The sequence below is a fragment of the Aspergillus brunneoviolaceus genome (genome assembly GCF_003184695.1).
Source record: "Aspergillus brunneoviolaceus CBS 621.78 unplaced genomic scaffold BO95scaffold_12, whole genome shotgun sequence".
Taxonomy (NCBI): domain Eukaryota; kingdom Fungi; phylum Ascomycota; class Eurotiomycetes; order Eurotiales; family Aspergillaceae; genus Aspergillus; species Aspergillus brunneoviolaceus.
In genome coordinates, this window is record NW_020290742.1 from 425,347 (window position 1) to 452,062 (window position 26,716).

The 26,716-nt window shown below is 53.8% G+C and overlaps 12 protein-coding genes and 2 non-coding genes across 14 annotated transcripts; 2 read left to right on the plus strand and 12 right to left on the minus strand.

Annotated features, from left to right (window-relative positions):
• Window positions 1–236: 236 nt before the first annotated feature.
• On the minus strand, window positions 237–307 carry BO95DRAFT_t71. Its single transcript has one exon. It is a non-coding gene; the product is annotated as a tRNA-His (tRNA).
• BO95DRAFT_512036 (MFS transporter) lies at window positions 304–2,554 on the minus strand (the record flags this gene model as incomplete). The annotated part of the gene is made up of 2 exons (XM_025591486.1): window positions 304–2,036; window positions 2,124–2,554. The coding sequence occupies 2 exons, from the start codon at window positions 2,552–2,554 to the stop codon at window positions 632–634; spliced, it is 1,836 nt and encodes a 611-aa protein (XP_025445429.1). The 3' UTR covers window positions 304–631.
• A 1,147-nt stretch (window positions 2,555–3,701) lies between these two features.
• BO95DRAFT_440003 (ketopantoate reductase family protein) lies at window positions 3,702–5,128 on the minus strand. Its single transcript, XM_025585854.1, has one exon. The coding sequence runs from the start codon at window positions 5,076–5,078 to the stop codon at window positions 4,026–4,028; it is 1,053 nt and encodes a 350-aa protein (XP_025445430.1). The 5' UTR covers window positions 5,079–5,128; the 3' UTR covers window positions 3,702–4,025.
• Window positions 5,129–5,938: 810 nt separating this feature from the next.
• BO95DRAFT_512038 (oxidase ustYa family protein) lies at window positions 5,939–7,027 on the plus strand (the record flags this gene model as incomplete). Its single annotated transcript, XM_025591487.1, has 5 exons — window positions 5,939–6,152; window positions 6,236–6,358; window positions 6,410–6,528; window positions 6,607–6,718; window positions 6,774–7,027. 5 exons carry the CDS (start codon window positions 5,939–5,941, stop codon window positions 7,025–7,027), a joined length of 822 nt encoding a protein of 273 aa, XP_025445431.1.
• Window positions 7,028–7,253: 226 nt separating this feature from the next.
• On the minus strand, window positions 7,254–8,724 carry BO95DRAFT_512039 (S-adenosyl-L-methionine-dependent methyltransferase; the record flags this gene model as incomplete). The annotated part of the gene is made up of 5 exons (XM_025591488.1): window positions 7,254–7,582; window positions 7,645–8,096; window positions 8,150–8,270; window positions 8,367–8,493; window positions 8,548–8,724. 5 exons carry the CDS (start codon window positions 8,722–8,724, stop codon window positions 7,254–7,256), a joined length of 1,206 nt encoding a protein of 401 aa, XP_025445432.1.
• A 340-nt stretch (window positions 8,725–9,064) lies between these two features.
• BO95DRAFT_356106 (putative penicillin-binding protein) lies at window positions 9,065–10,797 on the minus strand (the record flags this gene model as incomplete). Its single annotated transcript, XM_025582287.1, has 3 exons — window positions 9,065–9,509; window positions 9,587–10,560; window positions 10,612–10,797. 3 exons carry the CDS (start codon window positions 10,795–10,797, stop codon window positions 9,065–9,067), a joined length of 1,605 nt encoding a protein of 534 aa, XP_025445433.1.
• Window positions 10,798–11,415: 618 nt separating this feature from the next.
• BO95DRAFT_429124 (uncharacterized protein) lies at window positions 11,416–11,745 on the minus strand (the record flags this gene model as incomplete). The annotated part of the gene is made up of 1 exon (XM_025584878.1): window positions 11,416–11,745. The coding sequence occupies one exon, from the start codon at window positions 11,743–11,745 to the stop codon at window positions 11,416–11,418; it is 330 nt and encodes a 109-aa protein (XP_025445434.1).
• A 276-nt stretch (window positions 11,746–12,021) lies between these two features.
• Window positions 12,022–13,469, minus strand: BO95DRAFT_356063 (FAD-binding oxidoreductase; the record flags this gene model as incomplete). The annotated part of the gene is made up of 3 exons (XM_025582285.1): window positions 12,022–12,800; window positions 12,859–12,982; window positions 13,044–13,469. 3 exons carry the CDS (start codon window positions 13,467–13,469, stop codon window positions 12,022–12,024), a joined length of 1,329 nt encoding a protein of 442 aa, XP_025445435.1.
• A 281-nt stretch (window positions 13,470–13,750) lies between these two features.
• Window positions 13,751–15,535, minus strand: BO95DRAFT_407521 (DUF453-domain-containing protein; the record flags this gene model as incomplete). The annotated part of the gene is made up of 2 exons (XM_025584073.1): window positions 14,638–15,535; window positions 13,751–14,581 (listed from the first exon to the last, which is right to left on the minus strand). Exons 1-2 carry the CDS (start codon window positions 15,088–15,090, stop codon window positions 13,751–13,753), a joined length of 1,284 nt encoding a protein of 427 aa, XP_025445436.1. The 5' UTR covers window positions 15,091–15,535.
• A 1,196-nt stretch (window positions 15,536–16,731) lies between these two features.
• BO95DRAFT_471473 (sterol desaturase family protein) lies at window positions 16,732–17,781 on the minus strand (the record flags this gene model as incomplete). Its single annotated transcript, XM_025589592.1, has 1 exon — window positions 16,732–17,781. The coding sequence occupies one exon, from the start codon at window positions 17,779–17,781 to the stop codon at window positions 16,732–16,734; it is 1,050 nt and encodes a 349-aa protein (XP_025445437.1).
• A 2,028-nt stretch (window positions 17,782–19,809) lies between these two features.
• BO95DRAFT_489412 (GMC family oxidoreductase) lies at window positions 19,810–21,992 on the plus strand (the record flags this gene model as incomplete). Its single annotated transcript, XM_025590566.1, has 5 exons — window positions 19,810–20,180; window positions 20,241–20,270; window positions 20,338–21,217; window positions 21,280–21,781; window positions 21,858–21,992. The coding sequence occupies 5 exons, from the start codon at window positions 19,810–19,812 to the stop codon at window positions 21,905–21,907; spliced, it is 1,833 nt and encodes a 610-aa protein (XP_025445438.1). The 3' UTR covers window positions 21,908–21,992.
• Window positions 21,993–22,172: 180 nt separating this feature from the next.
• Window positions 22,173–22,370, minus strand: BO95DRAFT_329221 (uncharacterized protein; the record flags this gene model as incomplete). The annotated part of the gene is made up of 1 exon (XM_025581893.1): window positions 22,173–22,370. A coding segment is annotated over one exon (198 nt), but the record flags the coding sequence as incomplete, so codon positions are not given.
• A 709-nt stretch (window positions 22,371–23,079) lies between these two features.
• BO95DRAFT_t70 lies at window positions 23,080–23,151 on the minus strand. The gene has a single exon. It is a non-coding gene; the product is annotated as a tRNA-Ala (tRNA).
• A 479-nt stretch (window positions 23,152–23,630) lies between these two features.
• Window positions 23,631–25,126, minus strand: BO95DRAFT_355896 (glycoside hydrolase family 16 protein; the record flags this gene model as incomplete). The annotated part of the gene is made up of 3 exons (XM_025582272.1): window positions 23,631–24,179; window positions 24,236–24,689; window positions 24,747–25,126. 3 exons carry the CDS (start codon window positions 25,124–25,126, stop codon window positions 23,631–23,633), a joined length of 1,383 nt encoding a protein of 460 aa, XP_025445440.1.
• Between the last annotated feature and the right edge of the window lie 1,590 nt (window positions 25,127–26,716).

A 26,716-nucleotide genomic window follows, 5' to 3' on the forward strand; every position in this document is an offset into this window, starting at 1 on the left:
GACCGGCCAGGCACCGGTCGGGGCACGTGATGCTGCCTGTGCTGAGTGGAACTCACGCTGCAAGGGACACCCTCGGTGGCCTGAAGCTTGAGGTCTGGGTGTGGTTCGATTGCACCTGCTGGCATGGGGGAAGTGATGCTTGTTGCGTCTTGGCATCAGATTATCATGAGACTCCCCAACTATCTTATGCCAAAGGCAAAACCCCCGACACGGTAAAAAGAGCGCAAAAAAGAAAGTGGCGCTGCCCGGAATCGAACCGGGGCTGGCACGGCCACAACGTGACGTCATACCACTAGACCACAGCACCTTGATTATATAATGTGCCAACATTTCAACCACCATATCCTGCAGTCTAGCTTACAGGTTGAACGACAAAACAGCCAAACCACCTTATCTCGATTCCACGATAGCGACCCTTTCTTGACACTACATCAAACCAACCAACTCCCACTGCATAGACATATATGAAAAGATACTCAATGTTCACTCCCAACTTTTATGCTAACCCTGCAGAATGCCAATGCAAATGCCATGACAAGAACGCTCCACGTCACTAAGAATTATCATTACATATACAATGCGGTATAATAGTGTCTGTCCTTCCCTCCGTCATCCACGTGCAGCGCAACCCTTAGTGGGCGGCCCCGTTCTCCCCCTCCAGCACATGGTCATCCTCATCGGGCGCATGCGACTCCTGCGCCTTCTCGTAGAACGGCGCAAACTTGCTCTTCATCCGCAATCTCCGCCCGAAGAAGTAGAAGCCCACGGGGATGGGGACCAGAATCGCAGCCACGCAGCCCAGCAGGGTCGAGGCCCACTCGATGCCCATGTTGTTGAACATCTGGCGCGAGAACAGCGGGAAGCTGGCGGCGACCATGGATCGACAGAAGGTGTTGGCGGCGATGGCGGAGGCGGCGAACATGAGGTAGGTGTCGATGAGGTAGTTGAAGAGCTGGATGAAGATGATCAGCAGCCCGAAGCCGGTGAACAGGCCGCTCAGCGTGGGCACGATCCAGTGGACGCGGCCGGTGTAGCCCGCCCAGCCGAACCAGAACAGTCCCGCGGCGAAGAGGGCACCGCCGACGATGACGGGGGGCAGCCGCCACTCGGGGACGGGCACGCCGCCGTTGGCGTCCAGCCGGCGGCTGTACCCGCGCGAGCTCCAGATGATGTACCCGGCCGCGATGATGAGCCCCACCACCATGCCGAACAGCGGCAGCCCGCTGACGCCGGCCTCCATGTGGTACACCCCCTGGAACACGAGCGTGTACGCCGTCAGGAAGCAGTACAGCAGCCCGTAGATGAAGCTGAGGTAGATGGTCACCGCCAGGATCAGGGGCTCGTTGATGAGCAGGCGCAGCGGGCGCGAGAAGTTGTTGATCACCAGTTCCCGCAGGTCCACCTCGATCTCCTCCTGCTTGGCGTGGATGCCCCAGTTCTTCGTGCGGCGGCGCAGCTCCGAGGCCTTGGAGACCAGGATCACCGGCGGGTACGATTCGCGCAGGAAGAAGACGTTCAGCACAAAGGCCGCGTAGCCCATGAACGCGGGGATGTAGGCGGTCCAGCGCCAGCCGAGATAGGAGGCGTTGATGAAGCCTGAGATGAACGGCGCCAGCAGGGGGCCCAGGAACACCGTGCCAGAGAACATGGCGATGGCCACCCCGCGCGTGCGGTTGTCGTACATGTCGGAGAAAATCGCCGCCACGACCGCCAATGGGGAACTGCCGAAGATACCGCAGAAGAACCGACAGATCATGAGGGTTTGGAGATCCTTGGCGACGGCGACGGCCGTGTTGAAGATCCCGAACCCTAACATCGCGACGACGATCGGAAGCTTACGACCCTTCAACTCCGACAGCGGGGCCCAGATCAGCGGACCCGAGGCGTATCCGATGATGTACAGCGAACTCGACAGGGTGGCCACTTCGAGACCAACATGGAAGTGCTTCGCGACATTGGTGCTGGAACCGCTGAAGACGGCCGAGTCAAAGGTGGAGCAGATACTGGTAAACGCGAGGATGGCACTGATGTATACTCTAGACGGGGAGAAGGAAGGCAGTTAGCCATCCATCCTTTGGCTACCGGACAATGTACCATTAGAAGCAATGCATGAGAAGACTTACTTTCGCATCAAGGGCCAATTCTGAGGGTATAGAGGGTCGGCAGGCCCGTCGAATTCGACGACATAGTCTTCACGGGCGGGGAGAGGAGGAGGGTAGGGCTTGCCCCCGCCGAACGCCGGCAACGGGCCTCGAGATGGTCGCGACTTGACACTTTCACCCACGGTCAGGGCATGCTGAAGACGTTGGGTCTCGATGCGACTCAGCGCATGGGAGGTCCCCGTGCGGAGGCGCTCGAGGTCAACTTCGGTATTCCGGGACTGGAGCCGGTGAATCTGGGGATTATAGTCGATGGAGCTGCTCGAGCCGGAAGAAGCCGAGCCGGAGGAACTCGGCCGGTCTGGATTCTCAGAAGACCTCCGCAGGTCTTCCTCTTTGGTGTGAGGGCGGGCGTCGGCTTCCGCCATCTCGAGCTCTTTGTCGAAGGCAGACATACTTGATAGTTCGACTCAGAAGGGGCGGGAGATGGAGGCGAGAGGGAGAGAGGAAGAGAGGAGACACGAAGGTGGGAGTGGAATGGCCACCAGAGGCTTGATTGAAAAGTGGAAAACCTGGAAAGAGAAACAAGCTCCAGGGACCAGACGGCATAATATTATTACAATTAAACCCAAGGAAGAGAGAGAGAGAAAAAAAAAAAGGGACATTCAGCCTTTTTTTTTTGCCTTGACCAGATCCATGAATCAGGCGCAGTGCACCATTCCGACTTATCCGTCCAGCTGCCCTCGCCCCACATTTAACGGCTTCCGGGAGTAGTTGGCATTGCCGAACCCAGAACCAGCACACCTCGTTGATCTCAGCTCCAGCACACACCGATAGATGAGAGGTACTAGTGGTACTAGTGAAGTTTCCAATTGACCGTTTGTTTCATCCATTGAGCAGCAGATGCACTGAATGGAGCAGATGAAATGATTGCGGTGATGTGATGCTTGCATCTGGTGCCTCAGGCATCGAGGCAGCAGTGGTCTGGCCCCCATTGGCCGACAGCGGGCCAATGCCGCCATGACGTCAGCACGGGGGGTGAGTAAGACACTCAACTGGCATGCATTGATTAGTCGTGTGGAATCGTATTCTCTCATTGTTGTCACATCCGTCATCACGAATCTTCCTGATCCTTCTTAATGATTAGTATCCCAGTCGCAATCACTTGCCGTATACCCGAGACAACTCAGGCAGAGCGAACGCTCTCTGCGTGTTGCGCATCTGTGTCTGTCTTCTCGCGCACTTGCAGACAACCGCGACCTCGAGGCCAAGTTCGGAACTTCCGAATGGCTCCAGGTTGCCACGTGAGAGGGCCCTCTGCTTGCGGCTGTCGATGGAAAATTCCTCAGAGTGGCGACCAATTCTGAAACTATCGATTCGGAATCTGCCCCGCCTGGTGGGGCGGCTAGTGCTTTGTACGGAAGGCGGTAAGGGAGGGTGCCAGGTGCTGCCTGGAGATCATGGCTGCCCAATCATTTATCCCCCTTTTTCTTCCTGGTTGGGTTGTAAAATCCACTGCCATGCCAAGTCTTTTTGGCTCTCTTTTTCTTTTTCTTTTCCTTTCTTTTTCCGTTTTTCTGTTTTTCTTTTCTTCTCTTTCTTTTTTGGTTGTGCTGTGTTCACAGTTGTTTTATCTACTCGGAGTACATCCGCCGGTCAACCTCCGCTGACAACTGTTATATCCTGCCTACAGCCAGTTCATTCATGGCATGATCATGCACAACATCTGCATGTAGGGTCTCTGCTTACTTGCTTCGTCAAGGGTACACCGCCCAGCTTGCTCCTAAGAATAGCTCCACCGCACATCGTAGATCCTGTCTTTCGCGCAGCCATTTGCAGGACCAAACCTTCGAAAATGCCCACGCGAAGGTGATACACTGCACACCGATACTCCGGCCAAGCCTTGTCTCTCCGAGCGGAAATCCGCTACTTCTCCGTCCCGGCCGAATTGCTCTTGGCCCGAATGAGCTGCCGCAGCATGCGGTTGGCCGAGCAATCCACCCCCAAGGCCTCGCCCTGCTGCACCACCCAGCCGTTGATGAACTCGATCTCGGTCGCGCGGCCCTTGCGCAGATCCTCGCGCATGCTGCTCGAGTTGCTCGCCGTCTGCTGGATGACACTGATCAGCGAGGCCTCCAGCGAGGGGAAGGCGAACTGCTGCTGCGCGTCGGGGCGGTCGCGCAGGGCGGGCAGCCGCTGGAAGACCCGCGAGACCTCCTGGAGGAGCTGGCGCTGCAGGGGCAGGACCTCGAGGTTGTCGAGGAGGGCGCCGTTGCGCACGTCCAGCACCGCCGTCAACGGGTTGATCACGCAGTTGGCGGACAGCTTGAGCAGTTGGGCCTGGAAGAGGTCCGCCCAGGGGGATTCGGTGCATTGCAGGATGGGCGACTCGGTTAGTCGATCTAGTAGGTAGCGGGTGGACGGGGATGTGTTGTTATTGCTATTGTTGCCGCCTGGGACGGTCCCCACGGTAACGGAGCCGGTCATGCCCGCCAGCACCGCGTCAAAGGGCGATCGTAGATAGACACCGAGACGCATGATGCCGGAGATGTAGGTGGGGCGGGTGTGTGGGTTGGGGAAGAGCTGGTCGTTCAGCTGCTCGATCTGTCCCAGGCCATTCTGGAGGAGACAGACGGTGGACTGGTGGTTGAGCCGGTGCTGGATCGATTGTAGAGCGGCGATGGTCGATGAAGCCTTGACGGTGACGACCACGCATTTTATGGGGTCGGTGGATTGTTGGTGGGCGGAGTCTTGGCTCTTCCCCAGAAGCTCGACCTCGAACCCATTCTGTTCGGCCGAGGGGCCAGACTCCCCAATCTGGACGCGGAGTTTGCCCTCACGGGCTAAGAACTGACCGTACAAGCCAGGTCGATGTAGGAGCAAGGTCACGGGCGGACGTGCGGGCAAGGAGCGTAGCGAATGAGCGATGAAGGTCCCGATGCTCCCGAGTCCAAGGATGTGGATGGGAGGAGGAGCCATACTGTTCACAGTATGTGAGAGTACGGAGTAAGTTATGTGATACAGTAAGTTAACCATGTGAAGAACAGGAGAACAGCCCGGAGCCCGGAGAGGTTCAAAGCGGATAAGTTTGGTGGATTCGGCTAGCATCGGGGGAATTTTCCCCCGCCCACCAGCGCCAGCGCGGCCCGGAGCGAGCATTCCGTGCGGGGTTGAATCATGAGGTACTTTTTTATTCATTTACTATGAATATCTACTTGTGCATAGCAACCAGGCCATCCGATCACATCCGAGATATAGAAGACTATCTACCTACCCTGCAAGTGCAGCCAGCTTACTGCATTATCTCCTCATCTCGCCCAAGATATGCCTGCTAATACAATAGCCCCCGGATTCTGATAACAATATGCTTCTGGGGCTGCAACATGTTTATCTGTTCTCATGCAATTAACTACACATGTTCAGGGACAGAATCCTGATACCAGACTTCTGTGAACCTACAAACTTATTAATTATCCATCCTCATACCGAGAGTTCTTCGTAGAAGGCTCTTCTTCGTCCATAACTAATTAGCACACACCGACTACGGTCGCACCTGTATTTCGATGACATTCTTTATGAGAGAAGAAAAGATCACTCTGTTAGAAACAGGAGAAAGCTAAGAGCTATCGATTGATTGGTCACCGATAAACAGACCCATGCCGGAGTGATATGCCTGCAGTCATTACTAGGTAGATCGTCATAAGACAACAAGTCCTTCGTGATACCTATCAAATGATAGCACATATCTTCTAAATATTGGGCATAATATGTGTGGGGAGGTAGTCCGCGGAGTTGATATACTCACCCTCCTCATAGCTCGAGTATGCTGATCAGCCAGAATGGAGTCCATCCCACTTCACCCTAAGGGCTCAATAGAGGACCCGATGACTGACGACAGTGATCCTCTCTTAGACCACTTTGACATACCCCACCCACATCATCTTCATGTTCGAACTGCGCACTGGCTCTGGGCATTGCATCTCCTGTTTTTCCTCCTCTCTTTCTCCTTGCTAATCTCAGCCTTGAGACTCAACCGATCCTCTCCTACCGGCCGTAAGTGTGCAGAACAGGTATCAGCATATTGTAGGTGCATCGCCCTCTTAACAAACACCGCTAATCATAGTAACAATATATAGCCCCTTTCACACACCTCGTGGAATATGAGGATGTCCGCTTCCAAGGAAGCCTCTTCGACACAAATCCATACAAAGGGGCCCCCAACCCACACCTGGACGCGGCATGGGGCCACATCACTCACAGTATCTTCTCTTTGCGTCCGTTGTCTCCGTCTCTATACTGATGATTTCTAGTGGCGCAACTTGAGATCACAGCAGAGGACATGTTCCGGCTCAACAAACCGCTGACCCAGGTGAAAGTGGCCGAAACCGAGGGGAACGGGTATGCGGGTGGGATCGAGGTGTTCCATCAGGTTGCGCCCCCCTCAGCTTCACATCTACAAGCTCTCATGCGCATCTGTCCAGATACCTCAAACTAACACGTGGATCAGCTCCACTGCGTCAATCTAGTTCGACAGTACACGTACTACGACTACTACTCTCAGCTGGAGAACAGACCGGCAGAGTTCAACGATTCGAATGAGACGCTGCGACTGCATGTAGGTATGGCATTGCTGTCCCTTTTGCCCCTTGCTATCTAATTCTGACATACATCCAGACCACTGCATCGACATGTTGCGACAAGTGATCCAATGCAACGGCGATGTCGGGGTCGTGACGAGGAGCTGGGTCAAGGGTCGCGCTCTCAGCTACCCGGACTTCAGCGTATGGCATAAGTGCCGGAAGCTGGAGCCCATCGCGCAGTACTCGAAGGCACACGAGATTGACACAGAACCTACCAAACTTGCAGATTCTTTGGAGCTCTCTGAGCCGCCATGCACGGATGCTGCGCCTGATCAAATTTGCCCGTAGGACCGAAGATTGTCATCTTCACAGCAGATCACTCTTATTGAGCAATGTTCTCCCTGTGGCCACCTCAAAACTGAGCAAATCCAAGTAGCGATCGTTGCAATGGTAGAGCATCAAAATGGATGTACGATGTTGACATGTTAACGCCTTCGAAATCTGGCTGGAACGTGTTTCATATGTCTCCTGAAATCCTCAGAGTAGACTACGCAACGAGTCCCCACCAGCCCACTCACTCCGACTCCACATTCACCAATTCAGCCTCGATGATAGACGGCCCATCCCCGTCCGGATGCGCCACGAGGTTGACAGAAAGGCCCACAGACTCAAGAAGCGCGACCCAACGCGTCTGCGTGCGCACAATCCCCGGCCCAAAGACCATCAGAATCATATCCACCAGAGAATGTAAAAGGCCAGCATGCTCATCCGGGAGGAGGAACTCCTCGATCAAGACCTTCGAGTATCCTCTTGTCATCACCCTGGTAATATTCCTCAGGATCCTTCGGCAGTTATCATCCGAGAACTCATGCAGAATGAATCTGAGATAGTAGACCCGCGCGCCTACCAGCATACATCAGCAGATGTACGCACAAGGCTCGGAGGTGGACAGGAGGTTAACTTACCAACGACAGGCTGCGGCTCGAAAACATCGTGCTCGACCTTCTCCAGCCCGAGATCCTGGCCATGAACGTCCTGGAACACAGCCGGAAGATCCTGGATGATGATTCGACCCGCGACGTCGGGGAACTTCCTCTGAAATGCCAACATATCCCGCCCACTGCCGGCGGCGACATCCACAATCAGCGGGTCGCTGGCGCTGGCGACGCATCCGTCCAGGATCCTCGCCTTCACAGGGAACCAGTCCACCCAGTCCGGCTGGCCCTCGCGCACACCCTCCACATAGGCGTGGAACCGTGCATGCGCGGTCTTGTCAGTGGCGAGCCATTCGAAGCTGTTCATCGGCGTGTGGTACGTGTACTGGATCGGGCCAGCGGAATGGTCCTCCGGGTTCTGGTAGTGCGTGTCGCGGAGGAAGGCCGGGGTTTGGAGGATGGCTGGGGCCAGAACAAGGAAGCTGGGTGGGACAGGGTTAGTGCAGACACGATGGTGGAGGACGCCATGGCGTACAGCGTGTCCACGATCCCAGATTTCTTGCCCGTCATCTCCTTCGAGAGTAGGGTCGCACGGTACTGTCCGGGTCCCTGCTCGTTCGCAAAGCCCATTGCCACGATAACTCGCATGATACGTTCTGTGAACACGCTCATCAGACCTGACTGGAACGAGGGATGGGGTCACGAGCCACGCGTGTAGGTGACAGAAGATGGACATGGTAGGGATGACGGACCGACCAGCAGCGGGTGCGCACCACTCCGATCTGCCAAATCCTGGCAAGAGATGGCCGTCTCGGAGCCTGTCAGAATCGAGAAGATACCGAGGTCATGCGCGACTTTGACGGCCATCGCTTGGGTGGGCTGGGAGTTCTTTCTCAGCTTTGGGCTATGGTAAGTTGCAGGTGTAGTACTCACCGACAGAAAGAGCTTGAAGACCGCATCTTTGGGGCTTTCAAGAGCTATTGTCAGTTTTACCGCTTGCTCGAGAGCCTGATTTCGTGCTAGATTCGAACGTGTAGCTTCATAAGTTGCAAGGGAGGCTTTAATCTCCTCAAGAAGTGAGTGAAGAGTTTCAAAATCTGGCCGTTCCATTGTAAATAGTATCAATCAACAGATTGTTAGATTCAAGGTACGTGTCCTGCAAAAGATGAGCAGGATGGAAGGTTCATGACTGTAGTTCAAGGGATGATGAGGTTTACAGTGGATACGATTTATGTTCGTACTAATGAACGCTGATGTCTACGATTGGTGCTCGAGTGTAGCCGAAGAATAGTAGTAATAGAGAGGTCTGGCTAAGATGAAGGTCATAGCATCTAAATTTACATGGACTTTGTTGAAGACTGACAGGCAATCAACTAATGCTAGGAGAATGCTACCGTGACACGTTGTCATAGTCATAGTCAATCAGCTCTTTCCAGTCCTGCCAGTGACATCAAATATGCGCCCACCAAATCTTCTCCCCAATTCGCGCCATGGCCGATTCAACCTCAGCACCCATGTGGCTCACTCTATGTCCGTCAGCATCGAACCTGAATTCCACCCGGGCTGCAGACATGGCCCCAGCTATAGTAATAACCAGAACCCAAGAGTTACCACTAACATGGTACATCTCCAGCGACAGCGGCTTGGGGAAATAATCCCCTGGTTCAACCAGAAATGCACAGAGCTTTGCACCTGTCCCATTCTCGTAAAAATTTCCACCTGCCGTTTCACTACAATCACTCGATATGGTCAGGTTGGGGTACGCCGCATGTACGTATACCCCCTCATACGCAGAAATATTGAGCGGGTAGGGTTGGGGCGGATCCGGGAGAACTGGATATAACTGACGAAAAGTGTCGTTGGTGAGCGTGTCGGCTGCTAACCGTTCATCGGCTCTAATCAATCAAGAGCATGGAGAAAAGACAGTTAATCATGCCACGTTACACAATCATATGGGTGGTCAGTCACAGACCTTCTTCGCCAATCGAAGCGTTCATCTCTGGGAGAATCGAGGACATCATCTATGATATCAAAAGCAATGATATCAGCAGCTGCATTGGTCCCACGCATGTTGTTGCCCATGATCACGACTCCCAGTTTGCGCTTCGGTAGAAGGACCACCAGAGACCCGAACCCGTACTGGGATCCAGCGTGCTGGATCACGGTTTCACCGCGGTACGTCTGTGCCACCCAGCCCATCCCGTATAGTGTCGGTGATACAAATGGCGGGACTGGTTCCCTGGCAGCGATGCTGTGAGCACCGAAGAGAGTGCGGTAGGCCGCTTCAGACAACGGGGGCCCCCTGCGTAGGAGAGTCGAAATCCATTTGGCGTAATCCGCAACGGAAGAGAGGATATTCCCTGCGCCACGCGAACTTCTCATACTAACATGCTGGGTTGACACCAGCTTGCCGTTAATATCAAGGTAATAACCCTGCGAAATGTTCCTTCCTGCGCGCTGGGCATCGGTCAACGAAAGATAGGTTTCCGACATGTTCAGCGGGGCCCAGATCCTTTCAGTCAAGACCGACGGCAACGAGTGACCGGACACGGACTCGATCATGTGAGCGGCGGTGATATACATGAGATTGCTGTATTGGAACTTGGTGCGGATTTCAGCTGTCAGTGGCAGGTATCGGATCCTCTGGACAATCTGTTGCTGAGTCAGATTGGTCAGCAGCAGCCAGTCATGGCGTGGTAGACCTGAGCGATGAGAGAGCATATCTGTCACGGTGACATGGGCCGTATACCAGGGGTCGATCATGACGAAGTCTTCCGGGATGATGGAATGAACGGGAGTGGTCCACTGGATGTTGGGGTAATGGTGGTTATCGTCTACCAGAAGCGAAACTGCAGCAGCGGTGAAGGCTTTGGTTGTGCTTCCAGCTAAGAATAGCGTGTGTTCGGACACTGCTTGCGAGGTCTCGATGTCAGACATTCCGTAGCCCTATGGATGATCAGTCAACGTTAAGCGTCTATGGTGTTGGCAAGTACACACCCTCGCCAAGATCTCGTCATCTTGCACAACAGAAATGGCGAGTCCCGGGATACTAAAGTGCTCTAGGAGCTGCTCTATCTTGTGGTTGAATGTTTCACTGAATGGTCTCTGGTCACTTTGCTTTCGTTGCACCCGGAGCAAGTGTGAGCCTAAGAGAATCAACAATACAAACAAGGAGAGAAGCATGTTTAAGAGAATCTGCAGCTGCGCTGTGTAAAGGCGAGGCTTTATCCGATGTTGAGTTAGACTGATGCTCAAGTGAAGGGTGGATGAGATTGATACAATCTTTGAAAGTCCATTGCGTCAGGCGGTCAAAACAAGGATACTTCCAAGGGCCTGAGTAAGGTTTATTGTAATATAAACTGACCTTTTCTGTGTAGCGATCTATGTGCTTACAATCCAGCATTACTGCCAACAGCCAATCACCTCTATGAGGATCATATCAAATTAATCCCTGCCAAAGTGATACAGAGCTAGATAGGTCATTTGCTAACCAAAGAGTTTACGACTGTAAGATTATTCACATGCAATATATCCGTACCTGTTGAATGAATAATCTGTCGTTAGAGGCTTGGTTGCCTACCACATTATCATCGCCTGTTCTTTGCAGTACACGACCGAAGAATACCTCATTTGTCAAACACCATCATACATAAGAACACTAACAGACTGTCGACTCCTTGGGATGAAATAATCCTTAAATAGTCTTATAACTAGTAATCATGGAAAGCCCATTCCCTTCACCAGTATCCCTGCTTTGCATCCCATGGGCTCGCAGCCATCCCACCGCGTCTGCAGCTTGTTTTAGTCATACTTAGAACTTATCAAAGCCCGGTCGTAGTTCGCAGTCATATCCACGGCACGATCATAGTTGGCAGTCATATCCACAGCTCGGTCATAGTTCGATGTGACATCCACAGCACGGTCATAATTCGATGAGACATCCACAGCACGATCGTATTTAGACGTCACATCCACAGAGCGGGCAGCCCTATTCACCAGGTCGGCAAAATTACCCGCATGCACAAAGGCAGGGGGTTGGAAGGGGTAGTGTACATACCGATCCACAGGTGCAGCATGGCTCGCTGTGAACAAGATCGAGATAAACATCAAGCCTGTGCTGCAGAGCTTCATTTTGGCGATGATCGTAGGCAAATGTATTTCAATTTTTGAAAGTCACGTCAAGTCAAGACAGGAGCATTGATATTTAGGAATCTTTGTGCTGTTGAGTCTAAACAAACCCTTCGGTAGAAGGATGTCTTTATATCTTACCCTGCAAGTTATGATTAAGCTTTGGCCCAATTCCTCTCCGCTCGTATAGAAGTATGCTTTTTGGGCCAATTTGTATGACTCTGGCTATTGCTGAACCATGACGTACAGAGGACTACTAATAGTACTACCAACCTATCCTTACGCATCCACGCCGGCCAATGGTCCACAGAAGCGTCCCTCAGGGTCCCATCTTTGTCGTACTTGATTCAATCTTTCGAAGTCCTTGTCGGCCCAGCATTTAACAACCCGAGCTTGAAAGTCGGCTTCGCCGGAGAAAGAGCCGACACGAAATGGCTCCAGCTTTTCTGCTGTGTCTTGGATCCATGAACGGCACCTCTCATCATCGCTTTCGCTCTCGTAAATGGCGTATGTACCAACGTAGTGATCCGATTGCAGACTGAAAGCCATGTCTGACAATCGACGACGACTCTGCGGGGCCAGCGGATACCAAAGCACAACAAACCGCCTGTCTGGCAGTGACAGACAGATCTGCTCCAGCACAGCAGCCAAATCTGCCTCGTTCTCGATGAAGGCATTATCCACCACCCAGCGACGATCTCCCGGGTAAGCGCTAACTTCGTTCGCGTATTCCTGCTCGAGGCTATCCTCTCGACAGAACCACTCTTGAATTGTGCCCTCCGGACGGGTTTGTTGTGCGGGCAGCAAGGCGCTCCAAGCCGCGTCCACACTGTCCTTCATTGTGATAAAGTACACTGTAAAGCAGGTCTCGTCGATACCGTCAGGATACCGGCAGACGGCCATGATTTCCGTGTCTTTGTCAAAAGCAGGTGTGAGAGCAAGGATCCAATTAAAGGCCTCTGTATACCTATTTTTGGGATATATGTACCCGGACGAACGGAAGACCATGGGTGCAGGGAGAAGCTGCACAAGAAACCGGGTGGCAATGCCGGGGAAATCTGGTGCATCCTTATCAGGTCTGAGCTAGTTGGAAACTCTGCAATCAGAAACACTTACAAGGCCCAGCTCCCCGCGCAGCCCAGAACAAGTCCCTGTTCTCTTCCGCAGAGCAACGGACCAGACTCCCATCTGCCGTGACCACATCAACAGCCCTGACCCTCTCACAAGCCCAACCCCAGTTCTAGGCCTCGTCAGGCATAAGCCCTCATCAAACAATTGGTAGAGGAGATTGAAAGACCTACCCTGCAATTCCAGGATAGCCCTCCCTGGAGCAAGTAACCCCCGATTCCAACACCGGGGTGATGACCCGCACCCAGCATCAGTCCATGGTCCTTCATCAACTGCAAGTCTATGTCACTTTTCATCCCAGAAGATATCCAGGCTTCTTTTCTTTCTGCATCAACCTCGACTTCACGGTAGTCGCCAAGGTCGATCAGGAGAGAATTCTCGCGAAGGCTCCAAGCCGGGAATGAGTGGCCGCCAGAGCGGACAGCGACCTGCAGGTTCGAATTGCGCACTAGCTGAACTGCTTCAATGATGTCGGACTCTGTTCTAGCACGCACAATAGCCGCTGGATGCTGGTCAGGGCGGCGAGAGTTGAAGACCCGTGCCAAACAGGCCTCCTCGTACAGCGCGGCGGAACAAGTGTCCCGCCAGATGATATCCATAGCTGGTTCGGTAGTAGAGATGATGTCTCTAGTTAGACAAAAGCATTCGAGGCCGGTATATATACCAAGAGCCGTAACTCAAAGACTAGTTACGCAGGCGTACTGTACATGGAACTGATTAGAAACACCAGAGCTCATGTGAATGGTCCACATATACGGTTTCTCGGCTACCATAATCCTTGATTACACGTCTTTTAAGCAGTTCAAGATTACGACATCCTTGCAGGATTGAGAATCACTCTTCAGTCTCTTTCATAGTAATCTAGTCATCATGTGCTTCACTATCTCAAAGAGTAGAAGGCCTGTCCCTCGAATAGTTTCCGCGCCGTCCGCATCACCGCTGCACTCTCAATGCAGTAGGATCCGTCCGCCTTCCGCGATGAAACAGTCTCGACCTTCACCGTGCCTCGAGGGTGGGCAATGCGCCAGGTTCGGGAGGTGGAAGACGTGTAGAAGGAGGTACGGTTTCCATTGCCCCCCTTGGCTGTTGTATCAGCGGCAAGCACAGTCCCCGGCACACTCAGCGCGGCCGCCAATGCGACTGCACCCGTGAGTTGAATCGTCGGATGCAAGTCGCCCAGACTATAAGCCGTCACCGTCGCATCTACGGAGGCACTTGCAGCTGTAGCTGGTGCCACCACTGCGATCTTAGGAACTGTCCTCTGGCGGGCCGCCGCGTCCCAGCTGGTCGCCAGCCCAAGACGAAGGGAGCCAGCCCGACGCAGCGTTTCCACCGTGAGGCTAGCCGCGTCGCTGAACAGCGAATCCTGCTGTTCCTGGTGGTATTGCGCGGGCATGTCGGCCGCTGACACCAGCACAAACGGATTACCACAGTCGATCAACGTGGCCCGGACGCGAAGGAGCTGGCCCGTCCAGCCACAGGGAATCTCCAGCAAGGTGGTGCGTTCTTCGCTACTGCTACTGCTGCTCTCCTTCTTGGGAAACAGTGCCCCCGTTATTTGACCACCTGGCTGCACCATGGTCACCTTGATCGCGTCCCAGGTTGAGAGAGAGATGGAAGGTGAGTTCGGGTGCTGGTGGTGGTAGTGTGGATTGGGCATGGTGAGACGAAAGACTTGGCCGGTATTGGTATCAAGGACCTGGATATTGATCTGGGAAACAAGATGGGTGAGAAGTCAAGCGCTGTTTGTAAGGACTCACAACATACCATTGGGTCGATCTTATCATCTTCCTTATCCACTGCTACTGATGATAAGGAAGATGACCACCCCGATGAAGGAGCGAGCAGATTCTGATCCCACGCAAACGGTCCCACGCCAGCCATCATGTTCCCACACGTCCCTGAGCGGTCCACTCGACCAGCCTTGAAATCCACCTGGACGAAGCTGTACTCCAAGTCGACGCCGGGCCGAGAGGCCCGCCCCACGATGGCCACTTTGGACGTCGTGGACGTGCCCCCGCCAAGGCCGTCGGTCTGTGGTGCACTCTCCCCAGAGTGAGCCCCCTTCGAGCCCATGAGAGCGAGGAGAATGGGTTCCCACTTCGCCTCATCTGCGGGGAGATGCTCACGATGCAGAAATAATCCCTTGGACGTCCCAGATCGCATCCAAACGGCCGGAATGGCGCCTTCCTGCGCCAATCTTTGGGTTGGAGGCAACATCGGGAAGAGCGCAGGTAGCAGGAGAACAGAATGAGTGAATGAGAACAAGAGAAGAAGATGAAAACGATGCACAATGGGGGTTTCTTTTGTTGATCACGAACCCGACGAAAAGTCTTGCTCTGCTTGCCCTTTCCCTCTCCCCATATCCCGATCCCAGATATATACGCGCCCCAGTGCAGGTACAGAAGATGATTAACATCCCATCCCTCCCTTGTTCAGCTGGAAGAACATTGCTCACCCTCTGTCGGCAGCCCGCCTCAGCTCGAATTGAAATTGGCAGCGGCAACTCCGCGTCAAGACGGGCCAGCCAGCACGTTGCTGCATCCACCCAGCCAATTCGCCGGTTATGTGAATGCGGAAAACAACTTGACGCTGCTTTCGTGGAGGCGACCATTGCAAACCTGCATTGAAGTTATTCCCGTCCGGAAGAATGGAAGTAAAGGTGAATAGAGGAGGGGGGAGGGAGAGAGAGAAAGAGAGAGAGAGCGAGAGGTGGGCGTTCCTTGCCTTATACATAGTCTCGTGCAGTCTTCGGTTTGATTTCCAACGCGCCTGGGAGATTTTGTTTGCCAACCTAGATACAGTTTTCGGGGAATTGAGGATCGATCATAAAGAGCCAATCAGCCCTATAAGCACGACTTGCCATGCTCATGGCCAGGCCGTGCCAAGCATGTATGTGCTTAGGCAACCACAATATACCTCTCTGCAGTAGGTGAATACAAGCGAGATAGATCGTTCGATTCCCAATGCAGCCTTTGTAATTTCCAGATGAGCATGAGCAAACATTCATAAGCAGCAAGATGGTACGCACGGCAGCTTCTAGGCCCTGCTCATGCTCCATCACTCGCCGTCTTCCTGTCAGTCCATGCATCCCAGCATGGACCTGAAACACAATCTCTCGACCAGGTGATTGCCGTTTTCTCGGAGTTTATAGTGATAAATGAATATGCAAACCACTGCTGCAGCAAAGCCCAGGACAGCAGTTTATAGGGTTCAACACCGTGGGTGTAAATAGGCCCTTCCCGCGGGCCGGAATCCACCACTCTCATGCTCCTCAATTCGCCGCCGTGGGACAAAGCTACGGTTTCTTCTAGGTTCGTAATCAAATGCCCTGTGCCCCGTATAAACTGTTTCAAGCCTCTTTTGAGCACATACGACCATAGGGTGTGGAAAACAGGGCTTCCCGTCCGCTCAGCCGTACTTAAGCCACACGCCGGGAGGTTAGTAGTTGGGTGGGTGACCACCAGCGAATCCCTTCTGTTGTATGTTTTTGCTTTTGCTTTCTACATTGCATGGACAGACAGAAGAAGCTCTATCGTATCAGGTTGAAGATTGATGAATGACAATGGCGTGAACTTCGTGAATTCTCAACCCTTGGAGCAAGTTCAATCCAGGGCAGCGCACCGCAGCGCATCGCAGCGCCTCGGAGATAGACCAAGGGTATGTAAACCATCCAGGAAACACACAATAATTTCTCATATGTTCACAACCATACCATTAAGCATTACAATATACAGACGTCTATCATAAAAACCAGAGTTTCACAAAATCCAGATACCCCAACCGAGCATCAAGCCTCACCGTGCACACATCAGCCGAAACCAGCAGCTATCGAACCACTCCCAAAAATTCAACCCCACACTAGAACATCGGCATCTTAACCTCCGTATTCCAATCCACATTCTCCGGCCGGCACTCGATCCGCTCGCGGCAGGTCCCGAACAACCGATCCCACAGCCGAGTCTGCTTGCCGTAGTTCGAACTCTGCTTCCAGCCCTTGCGGTGGTGGAGATCATGGTCCTCGATGACCAGCTCAGTCCCCGTGAGCCTCAGCAGCCAGCCCAAGGTCGAGGGCGGGGTCGTCCAGACGCGCAGCCCGCTGTGTCCCGCCAACTCGGCGAACATGACATACTGATGGCAGATCCACCACTCATAGAACCCCATGGGGAGCCCCATCAGCTTGAGCGAGAAGTACGCCAGCAGCGGGATGCCCGCGATGTCGAAGATCTCCTGCTCCGTGTCGGCGTAGAGCGACAGCAGCGGGTTCGGGTGCTTGGTGAGGTGGTGCGTGCGGTGGTACTTCCAGAGCCCCTCGAAGTCGTGCATGACGCGGTGGTACCAGTAGAACCAGAAGTCGAGGACGATGCCGTACAGCCCGATCTCCAGGATGAGCCAGGCCCAGCTGATCTGCGACGGGGGCTGGCTGGGCCGGTAGCTGAAGAAGACGGTCATGACCGGCCGGAAGGTCGAGGTGGACATGAGCGACTGCACGACTTTGCCGATCCCCACGTCGGGCACCCCGTCGCGCGCGTGCTGGTCGCCGTCGAAGAAGCCGACCTTGTGGCCTAGCCGGCGGAGGACGTGCAGTTCGTGGATGGCGATCAGCTTGAAGGCGAGACTGTAGAAGAAGAAGGCGGCGATGAGGCCCATGGGCCGGCCGGTGTAGGAGACATACAGCTGGTGGACGAGGAGGGGAAGCACCGAGTGCCAGAGAATCCAGCGGTGAAGGGAGAATTCACCGATGTAGGGCATCTTGTCCTCCTTGGAGTGGATGGGGATGTCTTGGTCCAGGTTGATGTGGTGGATGCCAAGCATCTCGACCATCCAGTGAGGGAACCTCCACTGGTCGCGGTCCAGCTGGCGCCAGGTGGACTTCATCGAGTCCTTAGGATTTGGATGTGTGCCACTCATGATGATGATGATGATGTTGTTGTTTTGGTTGTTGATGAAGATCACGCGAGTGATGAGGGGTGGCTGTGGTCGGCTGATGGCTTTGTCTGGTGGCGGCCATGGCGGATGGCTGGAGGGGCAACTATATAGGTCGGGTTCATCCTTGCCGCCCACCACAGCGAAGAGGCAAAGTCTTCAGTTTCCCTTGACAAACTCGGCTGTTCAGCATGTGACAAACGGCGTTTGGGTTCATGTGGTGGCAGAGGAGGGTTCGGCTGGCGGCTTGATGAGGGGACAATCACCGCGGCTCTGCAGATCCCTTCGAACCGGAGGGCCGTTGTTGGCCACGGCGGCTCAACAGACAATTAGGCTGTTAGAGACTCCGGGGGGCACGTGCTGTAAGGTTTGCAGATTTTCTTCCGTTGGGGATGGATGATACCTCGGTGGTTGAGAAGAGATGATGTAGGGTGTCTCTTCTAGCTTGTAGGCCGCAGTTTTCTTCATCTAGGTCATGCTTCAGTCCCAGAGGTATAATTGTGATATATGGTCATTTGTGATCTCTCATCTTATTCTTCTACCCAAGTATATGCAAGTACTGTACATACACAACAACTATACTGTACTTCTGTGGTTGGGAGTAAGGATTCCCCCCAACCTAGGAAGTGTCACCATTCACCAACACTCTGAATTTTGATTGATGCCTAAATACCTTCAGGATAGTCATATGTAAATGTTTTGATCTATGAGATGGAGGCAGGTAGCACATGATGAAAATGCATGAACAAGCTCACCAGGCAGGCTGAAGCCAAGACTGAAAAGGGCAATGCAGGGCTACTCGCAACCATTACCCTTTTGGGCGATGGTGCAGAGCAAAAAGGTGTTTGTTTAGTCATCATTCCCCCTCTGCCTCCCTCCCCAACCCTACATTGACTCAAAAATTGCCAGTCTCGATTTCCTGGCAAGCCAGGAGGGCGATTTGTCCTGGCTTTATATACTGAACCTATCGAAAAACATGGAAACATGGGCTGACTGAAGGATTTGCGGGGTTGATCACACTGGGTCCACCTGGTGCCTTGTTTTTCCCCAACAATTAATTTCCTTCAGGGCGCTTGCATCGGAACTACGCGGCAAGTCCACATATCACACTCGATCACACAAACCCGACAATTTGTATAGAGCGTCTTTCGATGATACATCAGTGGATTTCTGGCAAGCATTGACTTTGTGCAGAGGGGTACCAACACGAGCAGCAGTTCGCAGTGTTTCTATTTATGAGTTAATGTTTCGGGAGGTCCCAGAGCGCCAAACCACCCAATTTTGCGCCCGCCCGATATTTGCGATCTTCAGCCCTCAATCCCCACTTCGCTTGTGATCGCGACCGTCCGGTGGTTTCAGCCTAAGCCACCGTGCCTGTTGATCACAAACCTCAGATTCTTCTTGTCGGTCCGTGGATTTCAGTCCCCACGCGAAAAGGGGCGCACGGAGTACAGTTCCTGATCTTGCTCTTATGCTCCGAGGCCAGAGCGCATCCCCCACAACCTTCAGGGCTATGATGCACGGCTCTGCGATCCCGAGTCAATCGGATGGTCCAGCCAGCAGGAACGGTCTCAATATGGGCCGGATCTCGTATCTCGGTGCCAGGATGCCCTCGTCGGAGGGAAACTAATTCCTAATCCCTGGCAGAATTTCCACTTGGCGCTCGCTTGCAGCTCAGCTCCTGGATATACTGGTATGGGGCTTCTAAAGAATGCACCATTCAGAACCCGATTAACCGTATAGATCGATCACTTTTCCAACTTGACTGATCCACAATGTAGCTTAGATTCTGGGCAGCCACGATCCTGATTCCTCGGTCTTGCCATACTTGAGAAGTCCCCGTGCTGGTCGAGCATGTCTCATAAACGCCTGCTGCAGCTCTCCTTCCGCGGTCTCCCTCCTCAACTGACACTCTTTTTGCTTTTGCTTCTGATACCCTGTTCGATCCTTAGTCCACTCCTTGATCCTTAACCTTTCTGCCTTTTCTGGCACCCACACTCCTTTACAGTCCCGATGATAGGTCACGTCTTCCTTGCGTCGCTCGCTTTACAGTGGCTGGTCCCGGGGACCGCTGCTTCACCCACTGGCCACCAGGAGCGCGGCCTCTTCGATACTGAATTTGACTACGTGGTCGTCGGCGGCGGCACGGGAGGCAATGTCATCGCCACGCGTCTGGCACAGCAGAAATTCAAGGTCGCCTTGGTGGAGGCCGGAGGCCTTTACGAACTGGAATCGGTGGCCGCCGTGCCCGCAGCCGATGTGCTCCCTGTCGGCTCCGACCCCAAGACCGTCGCCCTCCACGACTGGGGGTTTGTCGCGGAGAACCAGCCCGGCGCCAACGGACGGTCGATCCACTACGCTCGGGGGAAGTGCTTGGGTGGATCGTATGTGATGCGCTGGTATTCAATGTGCGGATGCACTTGTGCTGACAGATAATGTGACAGGTCGGCGATGAACTTCATGATTTATCAACGGTAGGTCCCAGTACAATCGGGATGATAACCTTGGAGACCAAGTAACTGACCGATGCGGGATTACCAGGCCGACGCGCGAATCCATGCACGAATGGGCCACTACCGTCAACGACAGCAGCTATGAGTTCGATCAAGTGCTGCCCTACTACAAGCGCAGCGTGGCCTTCACGCCTCCCAACACCGAGCTTCGATTCAAGAATGCCACGACCGAGTACGACAGCAGTGCGTTTGAATCGAGCGGAGGACCGCTGCAGGTGTCCTACGCGAACTACGCGATGCCGTTCTCAACGTGGATGGACCTTGGCATGCAGGCCATCGGTATCAACCAGACCCAGGACTTCAACACCGGCTCTCTCATGGGCGGGCAGTACTGCTCCTCGACCATCAACCCCAAGGACGAGACGCGGAGTAGCTCCCAGTCGTCCTTCTTGACCTCCATTAAACCCTCCACGTTGACCACGTACTCGAACACACTCGCCAAGAAGATCATCTTCGACAGCAACAAGAAGGCCACCGGTGTGCAGGTCAAGGGCGCGCTGGGAATCATCTCCACCATCAAAGCGAAGAAAGAAGTGATTGTGTCGGCTGGTGCCTTCCAATCCCCTCAGCTTCTGATGGTTTCGGGCGTAGGACCGCAGGAGATTCTGGAGCAGCACAACATTGCGGTCGTCGCGAATCGTCCCGGTGTTGGCCAGAACATGTGGGACCACCCTTTCTTTGCGCCCTCGTACCGTGTCAAGGTGCAGACCTTCACAGCTATCGCCCTGAACCTGCTGGAACTGGTCGGCCAATTCCTTAACATAGTCACCACAAGATCAGGCCCCCTGACCAACCCCATCGCCGACTATCTCGCCTGGGAGAAGATCCCCGCCAGTTTGCGCTCGGCCTTCAGCCAGCAGACCGAGAAGGATCTCGCTACCTTCCCCAGTGACTGGCCGGAAGCAGAGGTAGGGCTTGTTCCTGTCGAAGATCGAAGTCTTCAAGCTGACACTAACTTACCCCAAACCAGTATATTTCCGGCGCCGGGTATATCGGCAACCTCTCCAACCTCCTGACGACGCAGCCTCGCGACGGCTACCAATACGCCTCCATGCTGGGCGTGCTCATCACCCCGACCTCGCGCGGCAATGTGACGCTCAAGTCCGCCGACACCTCGGACCTCCCCATCATCAATCCGAACTGGCTGGACACGCAGGCCGACCAGGAGGTGGCGGTGGCGATGTTCAAGCGCATCCGCGCGGCCTTCCAGAGCCAGGCGATGGCGCCCGTGGTGATCGGCCAGGAGTACAACCCGGGCGTGCAGACGCAGACGGACGCGGAGATCCTCGAGTTCATTAAGAACAACGTCATGACGCTGTGGCACGCCGCGTGTACGTGCAAGATGGGGCTGGCGAGCGACGCGATGGCGGTCGTGGACCACGAGGCGCGCGTGTACGGCGTTCAGGGCGTGCGGGTTGTCGATGCCAGCGCTTTCCCGTTCTTGCCCCCGGGCCATCCCCAGTCCACCGTTTGTGAGTCTTCCCTACCTTGGAGAACCTTTTCATCTTTGGTCCATCTACAGAATGGGTTACTGACCATGGGAAATAGACATGCTGGCGGAGAAGATCGCTCAGGCCATCATCGACGGCTCGACCTAATCGGGACTTATAGCACAGCGCTAATCTCGCTCGCACATCTACTTTTCTTAATCTAAGCTGAAAGGCCTTAGTTGGTTAACCTTCATTGTGAATATGTTAGTGATATAGTACAGTACAAATATATCCTCGCTTCAGACCAAATCCTCATCATACCGTCCGAGCCTTTGCTTGCAGCGTAATACCTGCATGTATGCATGCAGAGCACACTTTACCAAGAATCCCCCACTCCTACCACCTACTCATGCGGCCCCTCCCGCCTCTCCCTTTCCTGCTGCCCCTCCAACATATCACTATCGAGCCGTGGATCCAGCTTGTTCAAGACCTTGTTGCCATGCGGCTTGGTCGTCGACGCGGCCGAGCTGTGGGCCCCCGGCCCGGAGAAGGAGGGCTGGGTGGCAGCGTCCTCGGACTGGGTGTTGTGTTCGTCGAGGGGCTCGACGTTCTTTGCGGATTGGAAGTCGCGGTTTGTGAGCTGGGAGGGCATTTTTTTTGTTCGTTGTGTGCTTGAATTCCAAGGCGGTTGGCTATGATGTTTTTTTGGAGGCTGTAAGATGATTGTGTGGGTGTAGATGGATTGGATGCTTCTGGTTTTCTGGCTGGCTGGTCTGTGATGTTTGGGTAGGGTTTATATGCGATATTGTGGAAGGGTGGATGGGGATGTTGCGTCATGGGAGGGTAATTGTTATCCTTCAGAGTAGACCGGAGCCGGTGGGCTGGAATAAGTACCAGGTGGGGCAGGAGATAGGACTTGAAAGCTTAGTTATTGGATGACAAGCGTATGGATTCTGTCTGATTGTGGATGTGGTGGTGGGATGGATAACTAGAGGGGTTGACGTCAATCGGTCAATCTCGATGTCAATGTGGTATGGGGGTTGCGTGTGCTGGAGGTATACTATCTTTACATATACTTCTAACCATCTAGTAAGAACTATGGATGAAGAAAATAATCCTGGAATGATATTGACTATGCATAAGTAGATCAAAGTCAGTAGTCTTTTGCAGCTATATGTGTTTGGAATATGAGGTTTAGTTGTGGTTGCACACGGGTTGTGCACATAGGTGCGGTATGGTGTCTTATCGATAACCGGTCAAAAAGCACACAAACCTTGGTAACCAGATAAAAAAATAACGGGTAACTTGAAAGAAGGCCGGAGAGAAAAACAGCAAAAAGATGGAGCTGCGGGGAATCGAACCCCGGACCTCTCCCATGCTAAGGGAATATTATACCACTAAACCACAGCCCCAACTATTGAAGGATGATGCAATTTTTGACATCATATCCTTGATGCAAATGGCACACAGCAATGAGGATGACCGCTCTCGACAACATTGTCATTATATGCATCTGATGGTGGAAAGAGGATCATATATTATGGTATATTATTGGTGTATACCTAGATTGTCATAAATTGGTCTTCCCTTTTTTTCCTTTGTGCGTTCCATTGTCTGTGGGAAGTTAGGGTGCTCACAAATGGATAATGGTCCATCTGTATGTATATATAGGCGAGTCTCTTCACCGAGAATTATGAATCACCGTCGAATAAAAACAAACAACAACCGGATTTAATTGAGTCATTCCCGACCCAAGAACAGAACAAGCTACGCCAGATCACAAGAAGCGCCCCAATGAACTTATTCCAACAAGCTACCAATGCGTATAAGCTATTAAAAATACGAAGGAAAAAATGCATACGCCGAGAGCAACACCAGATCAATCCCACAATCATTGTCCCCCCTGCTGCTGCTGCTGCTGCTGTTGACCCTGTTGACTCTGCTGCTGCTGCGACCAGGAATCCCCCTCCCCCTGCTCCTGCGACTGCGCCTGAGTGGTCGTCGACGCCGCATCAGCAGACGTGGTCCCCACCGAAGCAGCCGTAGACGTTGCCCCCGCCATAGAAGAGGTAGTCGTCGCCGTCGTCGACGCGCCCGACGAAGTCTGATACACCTTGAAACTATTAAACTCCCAGTAGGCATTGGTAAAGTTGGCCCCGTTCTCAGCCGCCCACTGCGTGCACGTATCCGGACACCCATAGAGGTCGGTGTAATAGGTCGACGCCCCCGCGAGATCCCCACAGACATCGATGTTCACAATGATGCTCTGGTTCGTGAAGTGCGAGCTGATATCGCAGTTCGTGCTGGGGAAATCCGCCAGCGCCTCGCCCCAGGTGGACGGGTCGGGGCTGCTGCTGGAGTTCGAGATGTCGTCGGGGATCTCGTCGCGCGCCCACATCCACACGCGGATGCCGGCGTCGCGGAGTTCCATCGCGTAGACCTGCCACAGCCGTTAAGATGTGTATATCATGTGGTTAGGGTAGGGGTTGTGCTCACCCCACCCCCGTTCTCGTTGAATGCCTGCCCGTACGTCGCTTTCCCGCCGGTCACGCCACACCCCGCGTTGTCGTTCGCCGTGTTCAAGCAGTTGGTGTACGTCGGGGAGCCGGTCTCCTTGCGCTTGACGTTCATCTTGCACCCGCTGGTCGTGTGCAGGGTCATCGCGTTGCCGTGCGTGCCCTTGTTGTTGGACTCGAGCACGTCGATCTCGCCGTGTTCCGGCCAGTTGTTCGGGTCCGTCAGCCAGAGCGCCGGCCAGGTCGCGCAGCCGTACGGGGTGTGCACGATGTCGAAGATGAAGAGTCCGTTCTCGTACGTCTCCTTCGAGGTCACGCGCACTGACCGGCGACCGCTGGTTTGGTTCGAGGTGCTGGTGTCGACCCTCAGCACGGCGCGGGAGCTGGAGGCGTAGGTCAGGTTGAGCTCTGAGGCTGTCGAGGAGTCCACATATCTAGATGCTTTGAGTTAGTGGCCAGATACTCGTAGACCAACCGATGTAGGAGCTCACTGAACAAACCCATCCGTCGGGTCGGTGGCGGTATAATAGTCAAACTCGTCGAAAAAGGAAGACCCCGAGTATTTGCGAGACAGGGTGTAGCTCAGGGCGGAGTAGTCGGGATACGAGGGGGATTTGAGGCCTTCCACGAGACCGACGATGAGGGCCACGATGGCGACAACCACCCCGGCCGCAACAAGCGACTTGGTGAGTAACGACCAGCCGCGCGGATCGTACCAGGGTTTCGTTGCGGCTGCCGTAGGCTTCGTGGACTTCTCCATTATTTCTGGATGGGTGGCTGCTGCGGTGTTGGTGCCGGTGGTGTAAGGGACATTCGTGAGCTCGTAGTCGGGATAGTCACTGGCCTGACTTGACAGGTTGCGGTACACCATCGATGTGCAGGGGATTGACAATTGACCGGGCGGGATTTGAGAGGGTGCTGTACAATCGTCCAGGATTGTTCCCCGAAGTTGGTGGAAAATATCCCAGGGTCACGATCAAGGTCGCGTAGCCCTCTCAAATACAGACTAAAGGGAATCCCACCCTCGCCTCGGCAGTCCGATGCAGCAGACCCGGACCCTCTTTGTACTGTGCATGCCGAACGCTGCGACAAGGGAAAAGGGTACGTACTGATAGGGCTCGGCCGCAGTCAGTGACACCGTTCGATCTGCCATGCTTACGTGTCTGGCCTCCCGGATGGAGGGACCAAGCCAACGAGAGGGAGGTACCAGGACGAAGGCATACGTAAGCACCTGGCTGTGCCAGCCAAATGATTCCTACGATGGATATCGAGTACTATGCCCTTCCATCCTTTGGTCGCGAGTGCGATCGTCATTGTACCGGTCCAAGGGACGCGAAGGGTTCGAATTTGGAGTTATCGAGCTCTACAGGGTCCAGGAGAGTAAAGGGTCTGGTGGCCGACTGAAAGATGATATGAAGAAGCCGATGCATGCATGAATCAGGCTTTCCACGTCAACGGCCCACTTCTTGGCGCTTTGGCGCTGAAAGGAGTCTAGGCCCGCAGCGAGATTATGCACCTGTCCGGATTTTATTCATCGTCCGTGGTTGCGGTAGATTGGCTTATCTGCTTGGAAGGGGAGTGTTTCATTAAGTGTCAGGTGATCCCGGGTCAAAATGGCATAAATTGGAAGTGACACCACGTGATTTTAATGAGCTTAGTCAGTAACCGGCCTCTTCCTCGCACAACAAGATGCACAAGATGTACAACTTGTTCCCTCCACCACCTCTCGAGTCTGTTTACCTGTCTCCAACACTTTGGCCTGGTTGTCGCCACGAACTGTATGTTAACACTCACGAGTCTAATTGACTCGTTCCGTCAAGTTCACCAAGATAGTCTGAAGGCCAGTCAGACTGAAAATTTCTGCGTTGGATGAGATTCACAAGCTGTTAGGGAATCACGGGCAAGCATGTCGAGAGCTGATCCAAGATAGCCGGGTCTCCGACTTGAGCGCTGGAGGATCAACCGTGGTCAGACACTCTCCCTACCGCAGAGCCTCCGCTTGATCCGGTCGAGGAACTGCTGGCCCCGCAAGCCTGTCACCACGATGATCGGACCCCGATGACCTCAATCATGACCAAGGCACTAGCTGTCCTCGAGTGTCTAAAGCCAGCACCGCTTATCTGGAGTGGAGCCACATGAACGACCGCCTGAAAGGCAAAGACAAACTACCCACGGAGTAAGTGCTGCTACTATCTCACGCTGCTTGGCCGGCTAAATTTAATAGCGCAGTCTTGTATCCAGGTACAGCCTAGCAGCACAAACACAAACAAAGCACCGTCGCAGCCGAATGAGGATGACAGATTAGCGAGGCTTTAGAAAATCCCTCATGTGTCCTCACTTTCGCACCTCATCGAGGTATAAATAGGACACAACACTCACCAGAGCAATTCTCAATCTCAATCTCAACTCCAACTCACTCATCACCAGATTCCACACCGGCATTTCTCGTTCATTGCCCCAC

Bases quoted from the DNA above. Each gene is read 5' to 3' on its own strand.
- BO95DRAFT_440003 (XM_025585854.1), bottom strand. From the start codon at position 5,078: ATGGCTCCTCCTCCCATCCACATCCTTGGACTCGGGAGCATCGGGACC.